We start from the raw sequence: 16,585 nt of genomic DNA, 5'->3' as shown, positions 1-16,585 counted from the left end.
CTTACTGCAGTGAAGATACCTTAAGTACGTTTACTTTAACTACACTATTCATGTAGCTGAAGTTGCATATCTTAGATTGACCCCACACGGTAGTGTAGACAAACCCTCAAAATGGGAAGTGTCAAGCAACCTCAACAGCCTCTTAAGTGCCACCAGCCCTGCTTACAATAAACATGCATCTTTTTATGAATTACATCTTTTGGGGTCATCTTATGTGTTCTTAATTGAGCATTTTGGTGCTGTTATGGTATTCTGTTCATGAGTACAACAAACATATTTGTCATATTTCCAAGCAGTGTGAGACAGCTGAGACTAGAAAATTCCTGACCCAATATCTGGAAAGATTATGCTTTATCATGAATATAAGAAGAATGGAGGGGTTTTTTTTAAGTAATATACTGTAGCAGAATATGTTTCTGGATGTTTATTGCCACAGTGCTTGCACATATATGTTCAGATTGAGGTCTATTGCCTGTAAAATAATGCTTCATTTATCGCTCTCTTGTGAAGGAGGTTAACAATAAAAGTTTTTACGTAAGTGACATAAAACATCTAAATGAATGAAGTTTAACTGCTGAATACATGAAAATACAAATCTTAAACATAGAATAAGATCATGTGCATGAATGTTAGACTTTCCTGTCAAAAAAACTGAAGAAAAGTTTGTTCTTTAAAACTTGTGTATTATTGTTAACAAGTCTTCTAAGATTACATTTTATGGATAATTTGATCTAGTCACAGCTAGCAATATATTTCCCAATCTGCCAATATGCAACACCAGCCAAACAGTATAAATCGGAGTTCAACAAGCAACATAGCTTCATCCAAATGTTTAGGACAGAATGCACTGAGGTGGTGGTCAGCCAGCACAATCAGCCCATAGGGTGTAAGGTAGGGTGTAAGGAATGCCTTGTATTGCTTTGTAGTGACCCCTGCCAGTGTTCTGAAGATATGTCACCATCAAACTCCCAAAATAAATTGATTGATTAGGCACCCATCCTGGGCTCTAGGAGCTGAAGTGCGTCCAGCCTTCCTGAGGCAGACTCAATACCATGTGAAATCTCTGCGGGCAGGAATAAACAGGAGAATGCTGCCCCAGAGAGAAAATTCGACTGGGAAGACAGCAAGTGACCGTGCTGTCATCTTCCTCCTCCCTGGGGTTTCACCAGGAAAGGGTAATTTTGAATTTTTGAAGAAGCACATCTCCAAGCTGGGTTGGCATAGCCCAATTTTGGGGCCTAGCCAACTGATTCCAAGCTCTGAATGCAGAACGACATATGCAGGCGGCTGTGCCTGTGCAGGCATTTCTCATATCATTTCTGGTGCCCGAGACCCTGTGCTAGAGTTCCACCGGGACATGAAATGAATCTTACATCCTACATGTAATTTAAAATACTAACCAATTTCTATGGATAGTGGACAGCTAGGAAAAAGAAGGAAGCTTCAGAAATGCAAATATACAAAATAAAACTAAAATGCCTTTACCTTGGAACCAGGAAGGCCAGGAACACCCACGAAGCCATCTTCCCCCTGAAACAAAATGTACATAACCTTCATTATTTGGCTCTCACTCACATGAGCAAACCACAAGAAAAAACAAAGACTGCTTATTCCCAGCAATATTTTCAAACTAAATAGTCCCAGTAGTTTTACAAGTGATTATGGATTGATATTTGCCTCGTTAATCATTTTGTATATTACATGTATTTTTACAGCAACGTCCTGGGTATAGTTACATACTGCTAATTTTTGTTGCTTTGTATTTGATCACACTATATTTCACTCCCACATTCTTGAATAATAACTAGTTGCAGTGCATCAAGGAGTACTGCCAATTCTCTTTATTTTATTGAGAGTGACAGGATTTCAGAGGGTTCTGGAGCCCATCTTGTGATGACATAAGGAAGTTCCAGTTCCCTCACAAAGTCCAGTTGGCAGTTCCCTGCCAAAAGCCAGAAGAGTCTCTCTCCTCCGCTCGTTGTTTTCACAATTTAAATTGCATATTTTAATGTAATCAGGGTGATTTAAAAACAAAACACATTCAGCAGATACTTACTAACACTCACCCTGTGAATCCTGTAGATTAGTTATGTCATGGAGCCTGCTTTAAATGTTCACACTTCAGTTACAGACCACAGAACACACACACATTTTCAAAGCACACTAAGGTCAGGAGGAACTGTCAATATTCAGCATCTCTGAAAAATCAAGCTTTATGGGTCCAATTCAGTTTTGCCCTACAGCCCCTTTGAGCAAACTAGACTGGCACAAAAGGTCACTAGGTAGGCCTAAGCTCTTCCCCGAGATTACCCCAATGCCACAGGGCTTCCTGCCAGGCACAGAACCAGCTCCTCTTGCTCTGTGCTCCCTCCACAGCAGCCCCAGAGCAGAAGACATTCATACATCCCTGGTGATTCTGTGCCCTTGCAACTTTCCATACAAGTCAGAACTCCCTCAGGAGATAATTAGCCTAAACTGGGGGCTGAATCGGTCCTGTCCTTACACTGGCCCCAGCCTGAGCCATCCCTTCGCTAGATAAAATTGGGACTGTCCCGATATTTAGCCCTTTGTCCCACGTCCTGACTGATTATGATCGGGATGCCATTTGTCCTGATATTCAGGTGAGGAGACAGTCAGGGAAGGGAGACGGGAGGCGGGTGGGCGAACGGGGTGAGGAGGTGAATGGGGAAGCGAGCGGCAAGTGGGAGGGAGGTGAGGAGGCAGGCGGATGGGTGGACAGCGAGGAGGAGAGCAGTGGTTGGGTGAATGGGGGGGCGGGCACACTGGACGGACAGCGAGGAGACTAGCGGGGAGGTGAGCAGCGGGCAGGCAGGGGAGGAAGAGAGCTGCAGGTGGGCGGGCAGGAGGGGGGTGAGAAGGCAGGCGAGCAGGGATGAGGTAAGTGGCAGTCAGGCGGACGGAGGGTGCGCCGGACGGACAGCAAGGAGACTAGTGAGGAGGCAAGCGGCAGGCAGGCAGGCAGGCGAGGAGGTGAGCAGCAGGTAGGAGGGGGGTGAGGAGGCAGGCAGGCAGTGAGGAGAGTGGCGGTCAGCGGGGCATGCTGGATGGATGATGAAGAAAGCAGCAGGCAGGCGGGCAGACGGCGAGGAGAGCGGCGGGTTGGTGCGGGGATGAGAAGGTGAGCGGCGGCCAGGCGGGAAGAACCCATTATCAGCATGGATGTATGTCTTCTGGAATGGTGGTTGAAGCATGAAGGGACATATGAATCTTTAGCACATCTGGCACGTAAATATCTTGCGATGCCAGCTACAACAATGACATGCGAACACCTGTTCTCACTTTCAGGTGACATTGGAAACAAGAAACGGGCAGCATTATCTCCTGCAAATTGTAACCAAACATGATTGTCTTAGCAATTGGCTGAAGTAGGACTGAGTGGACTTGTAGGTTCTAAAGTTTTACATTGTTTTACTTTTGAATGTAGTTATTTTTTGTACATAATTCTATATTTGTAAGTTCAACTTTCATGATAAAGAGACTGCATTACAGTACTTGTATTAGGTGAATTGAAAAATACTATTTCTTTTGTTTTTTACAGTGCAAATATTTGTAATAAAAATAAATATAAAATGAGCACTGTACACTTCGCATTCTGTGTTGTAATTGAAATCAATATATTTGAAAATGTAGAAAACATCCAAAAATATTTAAATAAATGGTATTCTATTATTGTTTAACAGTTTGATTAATCGTGATTAATTTTTTTAATTGCTTGACAGCCCTACATTTTTTTTACACATATTTATTTTAAAATACGGCACACATATGCATAGGAAATAAATACTATTTGACTGATCTGACAGTGGCTCTCAACCTTTCCATACTACTGATTTATCTTGTATACCCCCAAGTTTTACCTCACTTAAAAACTACCTGCTTACAAAATCAGAAATAAAAATAGGTCACAGCACACTATGACTGAAAAATTGCTTACCATCTCATTTTTACCAGATAATTATAAAATAAATCAATTGGAATATAAATACTGTACTTACATTTCAGCGATAGTATATAGAGAAGTATAAACAAGGCAATGTCTGTATGAAATTTTAGTTTATACTGACTTCCCTAGTGTGTTTTATGTAGCCTCTTGTAAAACTAGACAAATATCTAGATGAGCTGATGTACCCCCTCGAAGACCTCTGTGAACCCCCAGGGATACCATGCACCCTGGTTGAGAACTACTGATCAATAATATTCGATTGAAAACAAAGACAGTGCAAATGGAAAACATGAACACACTTGCTACTGAGTACTGAGACTAAAACAAGCAGGCCTTTTTGTTTACTAATGATTCTAAAAGTTTCATAATCTCATACAGAAAATTCTTAGAAAATTAAACCTAGCCAGCCAGATGTTTCTATCATAAAATAGAGAAGATTTTCCAGTGATATTAAACTCTGTACAAATTGACAGAATTTTGTAACTGTACTTTTTTCCTTAATGGATCTGTCCAAAGAGAAATTGTCTAAGTCTTACACAACATTGCTTGATTTACACAGCTTTAAAACAAATCTAACCCCATTAAAGTTCACAGAACTGGAAGTCATTTAAACTCAATTTAACTTATTGAAATAATATCTGAAATGCAGAAATTGTAAATGTTAGTTTAAAATGTGTTCTACAACGGTAAGGGATTATTTGGGTTGTAAAAAATGGCCACGCTTATTCAATATAATAATATATATTATGACTTCTATATTAACAGTAACATTTGGGGCCTTGAGTAAAGGGTACTAAAAGAAACACTCTTGGTCAATAATGAAGGCCCCAAGGCCAAATGCCTTATCTGAAGGAATTATTTTTGTCCAGAAAGGTTTAATCTATTCATCAGTTCCCTCTGCTCAAGATTCAGTGGGCCAGATCCTTAGCTGGTGTAAACTGGCATATGTCCAATGATTTCAGCTACAGTGTACTCACAAGGAAAAATGTCAGAGAGCTACACCAATACAAGCATGCTGAGTGTCTGGCCTGAGGTGTGGAGCTTCGTCAATCAGAGCAATATTTGTTCTGATAACATAATAGTGGTGTACTTAGTTAGCTGACAAACTTGTACCAACTACTGATTCAATTCAAGTAGTTCAGAGATATATTTTTAGTTTGTCTACTGCCATTTGGAAGTTAAAGATTTTTCTCATGGCTGTATCTCCTTACTTGGAAGCCCTTTGATATATTCTAGGCATGGGTTAATAGGCTATTTGGATTAGGGAGAATATATACACAATGTATTTAGAATTCAAATAGTTGGATAATTTTCAGATTTCTAAATCCAAATATCATTGATTCCAAATATCAAGCATGACCATGGGATTACCTCCTACCCAAAAGCCCCAGGCCACCTCACCATTACTAATTTTAGTGGTCTTTCAGAGAGTAGACGGAGGAGTGTGGGAGCTCAGTAGCCTTGTAATCTTTCCCCCTGCCCCTTTTCTTACAATATATTTGGGGGTGGCTGGTTCTTCTCCAGTCTTTTTTATGGGGCAAGTGACAGAAGGAGGGCATTGCATGACCACATGTCCAGGGGGAATTGGCTACCTGCATGCCCACCAGCCCTATTCTGCTGCAGCTGGGTGGAAACGGCTCATATTGTTGACATCCTCACTGCACTAGCGCTGAAAGCAGTGATACCTCAGAGAGCACTGAACATATTATGCACCAGCTTTTCAAAGATGCTCATCACCTATTGAGAACAAGTGCCCAAAAAGGGAGCTGAGATCCTTTGAAAATCTGGTTCATAGTAAATAGGGGAACACTCCATCCACTGACCCTCAGTCTCAGAGAGTTTTATCTCCATTACAGTATTCTCTACACCTGCAAGAATCAGGAGCAAGGAGCCAGGATCTGCACACTGATAACTGGAACTGCATCTCCCATAGAATAGTCCTGAGAACTACCACAAAGCATTGTGTTTTGGATGGGATTTTTAATTATTTTTTGTAAAAAGTGTTCACTGCTTCGGGTGAAAATCAGCTGTGGAAAATAGATGTAATTATACATTTTTCAGGCTGTGCCCCTTTCTTCCTTTTGTATGGCTCAACATAAATGCCACTAGCACACAACTTAGAAGAATCTCTATTGTCTAGTTAGGAAGCTCCTGCAGCCACTTTGCAGTATTACCAACATGACCTTGTTACTGCAAAATACCTACATGTTTCTCTTAAAGTTCCATTAGTCTAATCTTTTTCCAGCTCACTGGCTTGCATTACTACTCTGGAAAAATGCCCAATCTAAAATATAATGAACAACTGAAAATCTCAAAGGAAAAAATAAGACACAGCCACTATTACACTATAGGACGTACGGTCTAAGGCTGTGTGGGTTCGTATTAATCAAAGGTGAGACAGAGGGCCACACTGCAACTATTCCCTCCTCTGCTGTTTCTGTTTTGTCTATAGTCACTCTCCTAAAGGCAATAAGACTACTGAACACCTCCCAGATCTACTTTTCACAGAATCACAGAAGATTAGGGTTCATAGAATATCAGGGTTGGAAGGGACCTCAGGAGGTCATCTAGTCCACTCCCTGCTCAAAGCAGGACCAACACCAATGAAATCATCCAAGCCAAGGCTTTGTCAAGCCAAGCCTTAAAAACCTCTAAGGATGGAGATTCCACTACTTCCCTAGGTAACCCATTCATAGAATCATAGAAGATTAGGGTTGGAAGAGACCTCAGGAGGTCATCTAGTCCAATACCCTGCTCAAAGCAGGACCAACACCAACTAAATCATCCCAGCCAGTGCTTCACCACCTTCCTAGTGAAATAGTTTTCCTAATATCCAACCTAGACCTCCCCCAATGCAACTTGAGACCATTGCTCCTTGTTCTCTCATCTGCCACCACTGAGAACAGCTGAGCTCCATCCTCTTTGGAACCCCCCTTCACTCTTCTCTTCTGCAGACTAAATAAACTCAGTTCCCTCAGCCTGTCCTCATAAGTCATGTGCCCCAGCCCCCTAATAATTTTTGTTGCCCTCCGCAGGACTTTCTCCAATTTGTCCACATCTTTTCTATAGTGGGGGGTCCAAAACTGGATGCAATACTCCAGATGTGGCCTCACCAGTGCTGAACAGAGGGGAATAATCACTTCCTTCAATCTGATGCAATGTTCCTTCCAATGGAGCCCAATATGCCGTTACCCTCTTGGCAACAACGGCACACTGCTGACTCATATCCAGCTTCTCATCCACTGTAATCCCCAGGTCTTTTTCTGCAGAACTGCCACTTAGCTGGTCAGTCCCCAGCCTGTAGCAGTGCATAGGATTCTTCCGTCCTAAGTGAAGGACTCTGCACTTGCCCTTGCCGAACCTCATCAGATGTCTTTTAGCCCAATCCTTCAGTTTGTCTAGGTCACTCTGGACCCTATCCCTATCCTGCAGAGACCTCATCTGGAATACTGTGTGCAGTTCTGGTCTCCCATGTTTAAGAAGGATGAATTCAAACTGGAACAGGTACAGAGAAAGGCTACTAGGATGATCCGAGGAATGGAAAACCTGTCTTATGAAAGGAGACTCAAAGAGCTTGGATTGTTTAGCCTAACCAAAGGAAGGCTGAGGGAAGATATGATTGCTCTCTATAAATATATCAGAGGGATAAATACCAGGGAGGGGGAGGAATTATTTAAACTGCATAGCAATGTGGACACAAGAACAAATGGATATAAACTGGCCATTGGGAAGTTTAGACTTTAAATTAGACAAAAAAGTTTCTAACCATCAGAGGAGTGAAGTTCAGGAATAGCCTTCCAAGGGGAGCAGTGGGGGCAAAAGACATCTGGCTTCAAGACTAAGCTTGATAAATTTATAGAGGGGATGGTATGATGGTATCATTGATCTTTGACTATTAGCGGTAGATATGCCCAATGGCCTGTGATGGGATGTTAGATGGAGTGGGATCTGACTATAGAGAATTCTTTCCTGGGTGTCTGGCTGGTGAGTCTTGCCCATCTGCTCAGGGTTTAGCTGATCGCCATATTTGGGGTCAGGAAGGAATTTTCCTCCAGGGCAGATTGACAGAGGCCCTGGGGGTTTTTCCCCTTCCTCTGCAGCGTGGGGCACGGGTCACTTGTTGGAGGATTCTCTGCACCTTGAAGTCTTTAAACCATGATTTGAGGACTTCAGTAGCTCAGACATAGGTTAGGGGTCTGTTACAGGAGTTGGTGGGTGAGATTCTGTGGCCTGCGTTGTACAGGAGATCAGACCAGACAATCATAATGGTCCCTTCTGACCTTAAAGTCTACGATTCTATGATTAATGAAGATGTTGAACAAAACCATCCCCAGGACAGACCCCTGGGGCACTCCACTTGATACCAGCTGCCAACTAGACATCGAGCCATTGATCACTACCTGTTGAGCCTGATGATCTAGCCAGCTTTCTATCCACCTTATAGTCCATTCATCAACTCCATACTTTTTTCGCTTGCTGGCAAGAATACTGTGGGAGACCGTATCAAAATCTTTGCTCAAGCTTTTCTCCTTCTTTTCCTCCATTCACCATTGTTAAAAGACCAAGCAGTAATACAGACAGAGTAACCAAATAGTTTCCTCTTGAGACAATTGTGAAGCCCTTTCTTTAGTAATCAGAGTGCTATTTTGAAGTTTATAGCATAACTAATAAGCATTTACACTCTATACAAATATATTCTAATCCATTCATCTAAATCCTAGTCTACACTACAAATTTATGTCAGTATAACTACATCATTCAGGGATGTGTTAGAATGTAGTTATACCAATCTAACCCCTGGTGTAGATTGTGCTATGTTGATGGGAGGGCTTCTCCCATTGACATAGCTACTGCCTCTTGGGGAGGTGGAGCACCTACGCCGACGGGAGATGCTCTTGTCACCATAGGCAGCATCTTCACTAAGTGCTAGAGCTGCATGGCTGCAGCGCTGTAAGTACAGACAAGTCCTAACTTTCCATCTCTTCTCTACCTCCTGTATTGTGTGATCTGCATCTAGATTGTAAACTCTTTGGGGCAGAGATTTTCTTTTCTTTTACGTTTATGCAGCACCCAGCACAATGGCGCTTGAGGCCCCTGTTTGTTCATGAAATAATTAGAAGGTGTTTGCCCCAGTGAGTTTTGCATACTCCTTACATGTCTGCTGCTCTTGGACGCAGCTTTCACTCAAAGATATAGACAGCTAAATGAAAACCTATCACTGGAGATTGCAGTTAATGAAAATACTTAATCATTACTGTCAATAAAGAAAATATATATCTTACACACGTAAGGAAAATATGTAAAATTAACCCCCAAGGTAACTATTTAGTGAAGTCACATGAGGGATAAATCTATCCCAATTAGTGTTCAAGTGTGCTCTCCTATTCTAAATTAAAGCAATTTCCCCCTCATTTGTGGAGCTTTGCATGGAATTTGACAGTAATTCAGAGAGAGAATCAGCTGGCTGGGCTCCCTGTACCACAACCGTAAAAATCTGGCTTCTGTTAGCTATTTTAGGATTACAAATCAAAAACCTGTGTTACCAGCTGTACTACATGTGTGTGACTGCTGAACCATCTGCACTACACGCCCTTTGCCTGTTGCTTTACTTAGTGTGGGTTAGAAATGAGTTCACTGAAGAGAAAGTCAACAGCAAAGTTAGCAAGCACTTTTTCTATTTTTGGAAGCTCCACACAACAGCAACGATGCTGACTGATAATTATTCAAGACTTGGCCCAGCCTCAGACAGTTGCGTTGGGCTAATCCACTCAGGTTTCAAACATGCAACCTGAGTCGTGTGTGTTCAGGAATACTGGCTTGCAATGGATGTTTTGACTAGATCCCATTGTGAAAATAAATCACATTTTTCATCAATATTATTGATTTTACTATATGAAGAATATAAATATAGACAGCTTTTATGTCTGAAAACTGGATATTTGCCACTTAACAAATACTATCTTTGTTTGAAAAATGAAACTCTGTGTGCAGTTTGTGGGGAATAAAAAACAACAAATTAAAAAAAAACAAACACACTATTGGTATAACAGAAATGTCATGTTTGAGCTGGTTTCACTGAAAGCAAATAAACTATTATTTCAGCCCAAAAGTTTGGCTGTGAAAAACAATGTAGATCCAATTGCCGAGGGACCGAAGATTATTATAAAAGTCTTTCCCTGGGTTTCCCTTTGCACATTTACAGATCCTCCAAAGTTTAAAATCTGACAATGGTGGAGTTATAGTTCAATTCATTACAACTCACAGCAGTCAACAAAACTGCCTGCAGCCTCAATATAATTAATGTAATATAAAAGACTCTACTTTCTGGGGCTTGTAGAAAGCTTTTAAAATTTCCTCCAGGTAAATAATTGAACTACAAGGTGTAAGCCACATAGAAAATTTTGTTACAGGCAATAGAATAAACTACTTTTTAAATTAGAGAGGTAACCTAGGAATTATCCTGTCAGAACCAATCAATGACCCATCCAGCTGCAATCTTGACTTTGGCAAAATCCAATAGACAATCCTTCAAAGAAAAACAAAAACAGAAAACACAGCTAGGCATAGTGTGCTTGACAATTTCTGCAAATGCTACTGCATGGGGAGAAAAATTCCTTACTGACATACTTGGGGACTAACTCTGATTAGCCTGTGACACTGACTACAACCGGGAGAGGAGCAAGACTAGAAACAAGGTGGGCTTTTCTTCACATACAGCACTATAGAAGCGCCGGTGCCACGGTGCCGCTGTAGTGCTTCAGTGAAGACGCTACTACGCCGATGGGAGAGCGTCTCCTGTCGGCGTAGTTAATCCACTTCCCTGAGACGTGGTAGCTGTGTCAATGGAAGAAGTTCTCCTATCAACATAGCACTGTCTACATGGATGGGGGGGTTAGGTTGGTAGAACAACTTTGCTCAGGGGTGTGGATTTTTCACGCCCATGAGTGACATAGTTATACTGACATAGGTCTGTAGTGTAGACCTGGTCGATTACAGAAGCCTTAAAAATGTGGGTATGACATATGGCCACTGTGTGGAATGGCAGTTGTTGTTATGTAAGGATGTAGGGTGCAGCTGCATCCACCATTTTGGGGGTGCTTCTGGGAGGTACCTTGAACAGACGAGTGTAGGCTGCTGCTTGTTGGCAGCTGTTGTTACTGTATTACATAATATTTAAATACAAAATAATTTAGTTGTTAAATATAAGCTCTCTGTGCCTTAATAAGAGACCCATGAACACTACAATTTGAGTCCTGGATTAAATAGTTGTAAGCACTGAATAAATATTTGCAGTATTGCTAACTCCAAACATTCAAAAAAGCATGAGCTGGGTCACCCAAAATCATGAAACTGGCTTAAAAACCATGAGATTTTTAAGAAGTTCTACTTTTGACTTCCCTTTATGAGCATTTAGGGTACACTGGGGTCACATTTTCATCATTTTTCTCTGCAGTTATGAAGAAGGCTAGAAACTTACTTTAAAAAATAGTAATAATGAAGCTGAGAGTCTCATCTATTCACATGACTCCAGAAGCTGGGGTTTTAAGAAAAGTACTAACTGATGGACTCGCAATAATATTATAAGATTTGGCAACACTTCTGTGCTGTGGCATGGGCATGAAGATAAAGCTAGTCCTAATCTACAAAGGGAAACAGAGGCAAGGAGCAGGTGAGACCGCCACTTTTGCCTGTACAAGGGGCTTGGAGGGTGCCCTAGAGGGTGGATGGGAACGGCTATGGCTATTCCCCAAGGAGAAGTGTGTGAACTGCCCCTGAGGAAGAAAGCTGGTTGCTTGGCAACCAGCCAGAAACAAATCCTGCTGCTGCCTGCATCAAAAAGGCAGATGCCCAGGCGTGGCCCCTTGCAAGCCACCAGAAGAACAGCTGCAGCCTCAGCAACAGCCCAGCTATGAGTAGAGAAGGAGGAATCCAACTAGGGTTACCACTGGCCAGTTTTTAAAACAGGCCAGACTTGTTTTTGTACTTACTGGCCAGTTAAAAGATTTGATGTGCCAGGCTAGGGACGGGACATGTTAGAGTGCTCTACAGTTCACACTCCTATACGGAGAACTGTGGCCCTGTGTTAGGATAAGGTAAGAAAAATAATATAACATAAAAGTACTGTGTGTGTGTGTGTGTGTGTGTGAGTGAGAGAGAGAGAGAGAGAAATCATTTTCTAAAACACTTAAGTGATCATTAGCTACAGCATCACTAAGACCATTTTTGTTGGGGAGAGAGGCTGGTGTAACACCAACAGATCCCGGTCGTCAGCAGGTGGGATACAATCTGGGACCTCTGGAGCTAAATGCATGAGCTAAAAGCCATATGGCTGTTAGCTAAGGCTGTAGTGCAGACTCATTAATCTCTCTCTCTAAGTGGTCTCAGTTCTACTTAGAGGGGACAGAACACCACACTCAGGAGGTGTGTGGGTTACACTAGCAGTGGCCAGCTTTTCTGCATCTCAGAGGTGGCAACTCTGAAGAGCACATTCCAGCTACAGGACCTTAGACAGAGAGAGCAGACCTCAGATCAAGATCCTGGAGCATACTCTTGCAGAAAAGCCCCCAGACAGGACCAGCTAGTGCACCCTAGCTAGCATATCTTAGATTAAAATGTCTAGCCAATGAGCAGGAGGTTTTTTTTGTTTTGTTTTAAATCACATCTTACAGGAGGCACATCAGCACAGTCCAGCACATCGAGTGACCAAAGAGATTACACACCACACAACAGAACCACTAACCCAGGAACCTATCCTTGCAACAAAGCCCGTTGCCAACTGTGTCCACATATCTATTCAGGGGACACCATCATAGGGCCTAATCACATCAGCCACATTATCAGAGGCTCGTTCACTTGCACATCTACCAATGTGATATGTGCCAGCAATGCCCCTCTGCCATGTACATTGGCCAAACTGGACAGTCTCTACATAAAAGAATAAACGGACACAAATCAGACATCAAGATTATAACATTCAAAAACCAGTTGAAGAACACTTCAATCTCTTCGGTCACTCGATTACAGACCTAAAAATTGCAATTCTTCAACAAAAAACTTCAAAAACAGACTCCAATGAGAGAGTGCTAAATTGGAATTAATTTGCAAACTGGATACAATTAACTTAGGCTTGAATAAAGACTGGGAGAGGATGGGTCATTACACAAAGTAAAACTATTTCCCCATGTTTATCCCTCCCTCCTCCTGCTTTTCCTCAGACGTTCTTGTTAACTGCTGGAAATGGCCCACCTTGATTATCACTACAAAAGGTTTTTTTCCCCCGCTCTCCTGCTGGCAATAGCCCACCTTACCTGATCGCTCTCCTTACAGTGTGCAGTGTAACACCCATTGTTTCATGTTCTCTGTGTATATAAATCTCCACCACTGTATTTTCCACTGAATGCATCCGATGAAGTGAGCTGTAGCTCACGAAAGCTTATGCTCAAATGAATTTATTAGTCTCTAAGGTGCCACAAGTCCTCCTTTTCTTTTTGCGGATACAGACTAACACAGCTGCTACTCTGAAATTTCATGTAAGTTCACTTGCATTAACAACATCATTCTTGCGGTATAAAGCGAAGCCACCACCACCACTGGTGCTCTCTGCCAACCAGCTAATGATGAGATAATGGCAGACTACTTGCAGTATTGAAAGCTCTGCCCCAACGCCTCCGAAACATTGGCAATAGTCTTTCATCCAAGCAATAAAGCCACTAAGGAACCACTTAATGTCACTTTTCATGGTCAATGGGTCTGAAATGAGCCTAATTTAAGTACTTGGGTGTAACTTTGGAACAAACTTGACTTTTAAAGCTCATCAAAAAAAAAAAGACATGAAAATAAGGTAAAAACAAGGACTAACCTCATCCAAAAACTTGCAGGACCAATATGGGACGCCAATGCGTGCACACAACTCTATCGCTGGCACACTCAAGTGCTGAATATTGTGTACCAGCCTGGGCAGGCAGTTAACATACCAAATTTCTGGCCGTGCAGCTTAACGCCATGATGAAAATTATAACTGAAACATTATAATTCCAGGGAGGAGGGATAGCTCAGTGGAGGGAGGAGGGATAGCTCAGTGATTTGAGCTCTGGCCTGCTAAACCCAGGGTTGTGAGTTCAATCCTTGAGAGGGCCATTTAGGGATCTGGGACAAAAATTGGCGATTGGTCCTGCTTTGAGCAGGGGGTTGGACTAGATGACCTCCTGAGGTCCCTTCCAACCCTGAAATTCTATGATTCTCTGATTAAAATGAGCACCTATTCAATAGTAGCCCACTCAGACGTATACCCACATCCAAGATGCAGAGAGAAACACGTAACAGCTCATGAGTACAAGCAAATCGTGGCCAACCTGAAAATTCATGAGGACACCTCCAATACCTTCTGAAATCTCACAAGCTTTTTTTCAGGGCTTTGGAGCGGAGCCCAGAGCTGGAGCGTGGAGCAGCTCCAGAGCAGCGGAGCTCCAGGTTTTTGCCTGGAGCTGGAGCAGAGCCGGAGCACAGCTCCAAAGCTCTGCTTTTTGGGGGAATTGGTCTAAAGCTTTTAAAGCATCCTCATTCAATCCTGACATGCACTGGAAAGAATTCTGGGATAATTCTAATTCCCCAAACAAACATTTGATTGCTGACCCCACAAAAGAACTTCTCCGCTTTAATCTACCCTGGAAACAATGGTCTAGATTAAACCGCTTCTGAACACTGCCTGGCAGATGCTGTCATGTCTTACATCTCTGGAAGAGGACACACAATGGCACTGTAGACACCAGTTGTAAACTATGGAGCACATTATAAATCAGTGCCCACTTGGATTGTTTGCCGGTGGCATTGCAGGTTTACTCCAAGCGATTTCCAAAGCTACCCACTGGCTCTAATCTGGATGTGGCTACATGAACATTTCTAATCACCTCAGGTACTATAAGAAAGAAGTTCTGTTGATTTTTTTGGGTGGGAGGGCAGGGAATACCAGAGTAGTTGCCCATCTATTAACTCAGGGGTTCTCAACCAGCAGTATGCGTACCCCTGGATTCTGGCTTTAGACAAGGCTCAGAAGTGAAAAATAGGCTCAAGTATCACACTGAAATGTAAGTATAATATTTATATTCCAGTCAATTTACTTTATAAAATTATATGGTAAAAATAAAAAGTAAGCAATTTTTCAGTAATAGTATGTTGTGACACACTTGTATTTTTATGTCTGATTTTGTAAGCAAGCAGTTTTTAAGTGAGGTGAAACTTGGGCGACTCAAGACAAATCAAAATCCTGAAAGGGGTACAGTAGTCTGGAAAGGCTGAGGACCGCTGCACTAACTCACATCTGCTATGTCACTGCTTCATTCAATGCTAGAACATGATGTTCATACACTAAAGAATTTTAAGGTAAAAAGGATTATTATGATCATCTAATCTGTCCTCCACATCCGATAGGAATTTGCCCAGTACTTCCTATATCAAGCCAAAAAATTCTAGTTGAACTGGAGCATATCTTTTAGAAAGACATCCAATCTTGATATAAAGACTTGAAGCATTGGAGAATTCACCACTCCCCATGGTGAATTGTTCCAATAGTTTATTATCCTCACTATTAAAAATGTGTAATTTACTTCCTAGTTGAATTTTGATGAATTCATTATCTAGTCATTAGATTTTGTTCTGCCATTGTCTGCTAGATTAAAGATCCCTCTAGTGCCAGATATCTTCTCCCTGTGCAGATGATTATATACTGTGATCAAGACACTGCTGCAGACATCAGTAGAGTGAGTCACTGCAGATGTTCTTCAGCAAGCTGTATACCAGTGGTGAGCAACCTGCAGCCCGCAGGCTGCACACGGCCCGTCAGGGTAATCCACTGATGGGCCACCAGACCGTTTGCTTACATTGACCACCCGCAGGCATCACCTGCTTCCTGCAGCTCCCATTGGCTGGGAATGGCGAACTGTGGCCACTGGGAGCTGTGGGCAGCCATGCCTGCAGGTGGTCAATGTAAACAAACTGTCTCACAGCCTTTCAGCAGATTACCCTGATGGGCCCCGTGCGCCCTGCAGGTTGCCCACTACTGCTGTATACCATCTGATTCACCACCATGCCTGATCTGAAATTCTTATGATACAACTTATCAATGCTGGCTTGAAACTGAATATCAGCTGGGGACAGAAAGCGAAAGATACATCAGGGCTATAAGAAATGTCAATACTACATTTTACAAGTATTTTTGAAGCTTCCATGGAGATGCTGAACAGTAGCTTCAGAAATATCCTGAATTCTGCCAAGGTTCCATACAATGCAGGAATTGTGCTAGGCAGTGTATCCAAACTGAGAGATCTATCAAGACAGCTGCACAGAAAAGAGCGCATTACCAGAAGCTCACACTAATGTCACACACACAACCACAGATTCCAAAGCCAGAAAGGACCATTGTGATCATCTAGTCTGACCTCCTGTACAACACAAACATTGTTGCAGTTTTGTGTATTTATATCAGTGGTTGTTGATCCAGGAGTATATTCTGAAGAGGCAGAACAGGCCGCACATTTCATGTCTTTTGGCAATATCAAATTATGTAATGGAAAACACATTTGAGTCTATGATGCTGATAAACTGGGTGCCAGCTCTGGCCAAGGC

At 42.3% G+C, this 16,585-nt stretch overlaps 1 protein-coding gene across 4 annotated transcripts in view; it reads right to left on the bottom strand.

Annotated features, from left to right (window-relative positions):
- Positions 1 to 16,585, bottom strand: part of COL19A1 (collagen type XIX alpha 1 chain) — a 339,106-nt gene that overhangs the window by 241,372 nt on the left and 81,149 nt on the right. For all 4 annotated transcript variants that reach the window (XM_048846009.2, XM_075126514.1, XM_048846011.2 and 1 more), the window contains exon 11: positions 1,486 to 1,530. In XM_048846009.2, the coding sequence (XP_048701966.2) occupies positions 1,486 to 1,530 (45 nt within the window). The remainder of the gene's footprint in view (positions 1 to 1,485; positions 1,531 to 16,585) is intronic.

This window comes from Caretta caretta, chromosome 3 (assembly GCF_965140235.1).
Source record: "Caretta caretta isolate rCarCar2 chromosome 3, rCarCar1.hap1, whole genome shotgun sequence".
Classification (NCBI taxonomy): domain Eukaryota; kingdom Metazoa; phylum Chordata; order Testudines; family Cheloniidae; genus Caretta; species Caretta caretta.
This window is presented reverse-complemented; position numbering and strand designations above follow the sequence as displayed.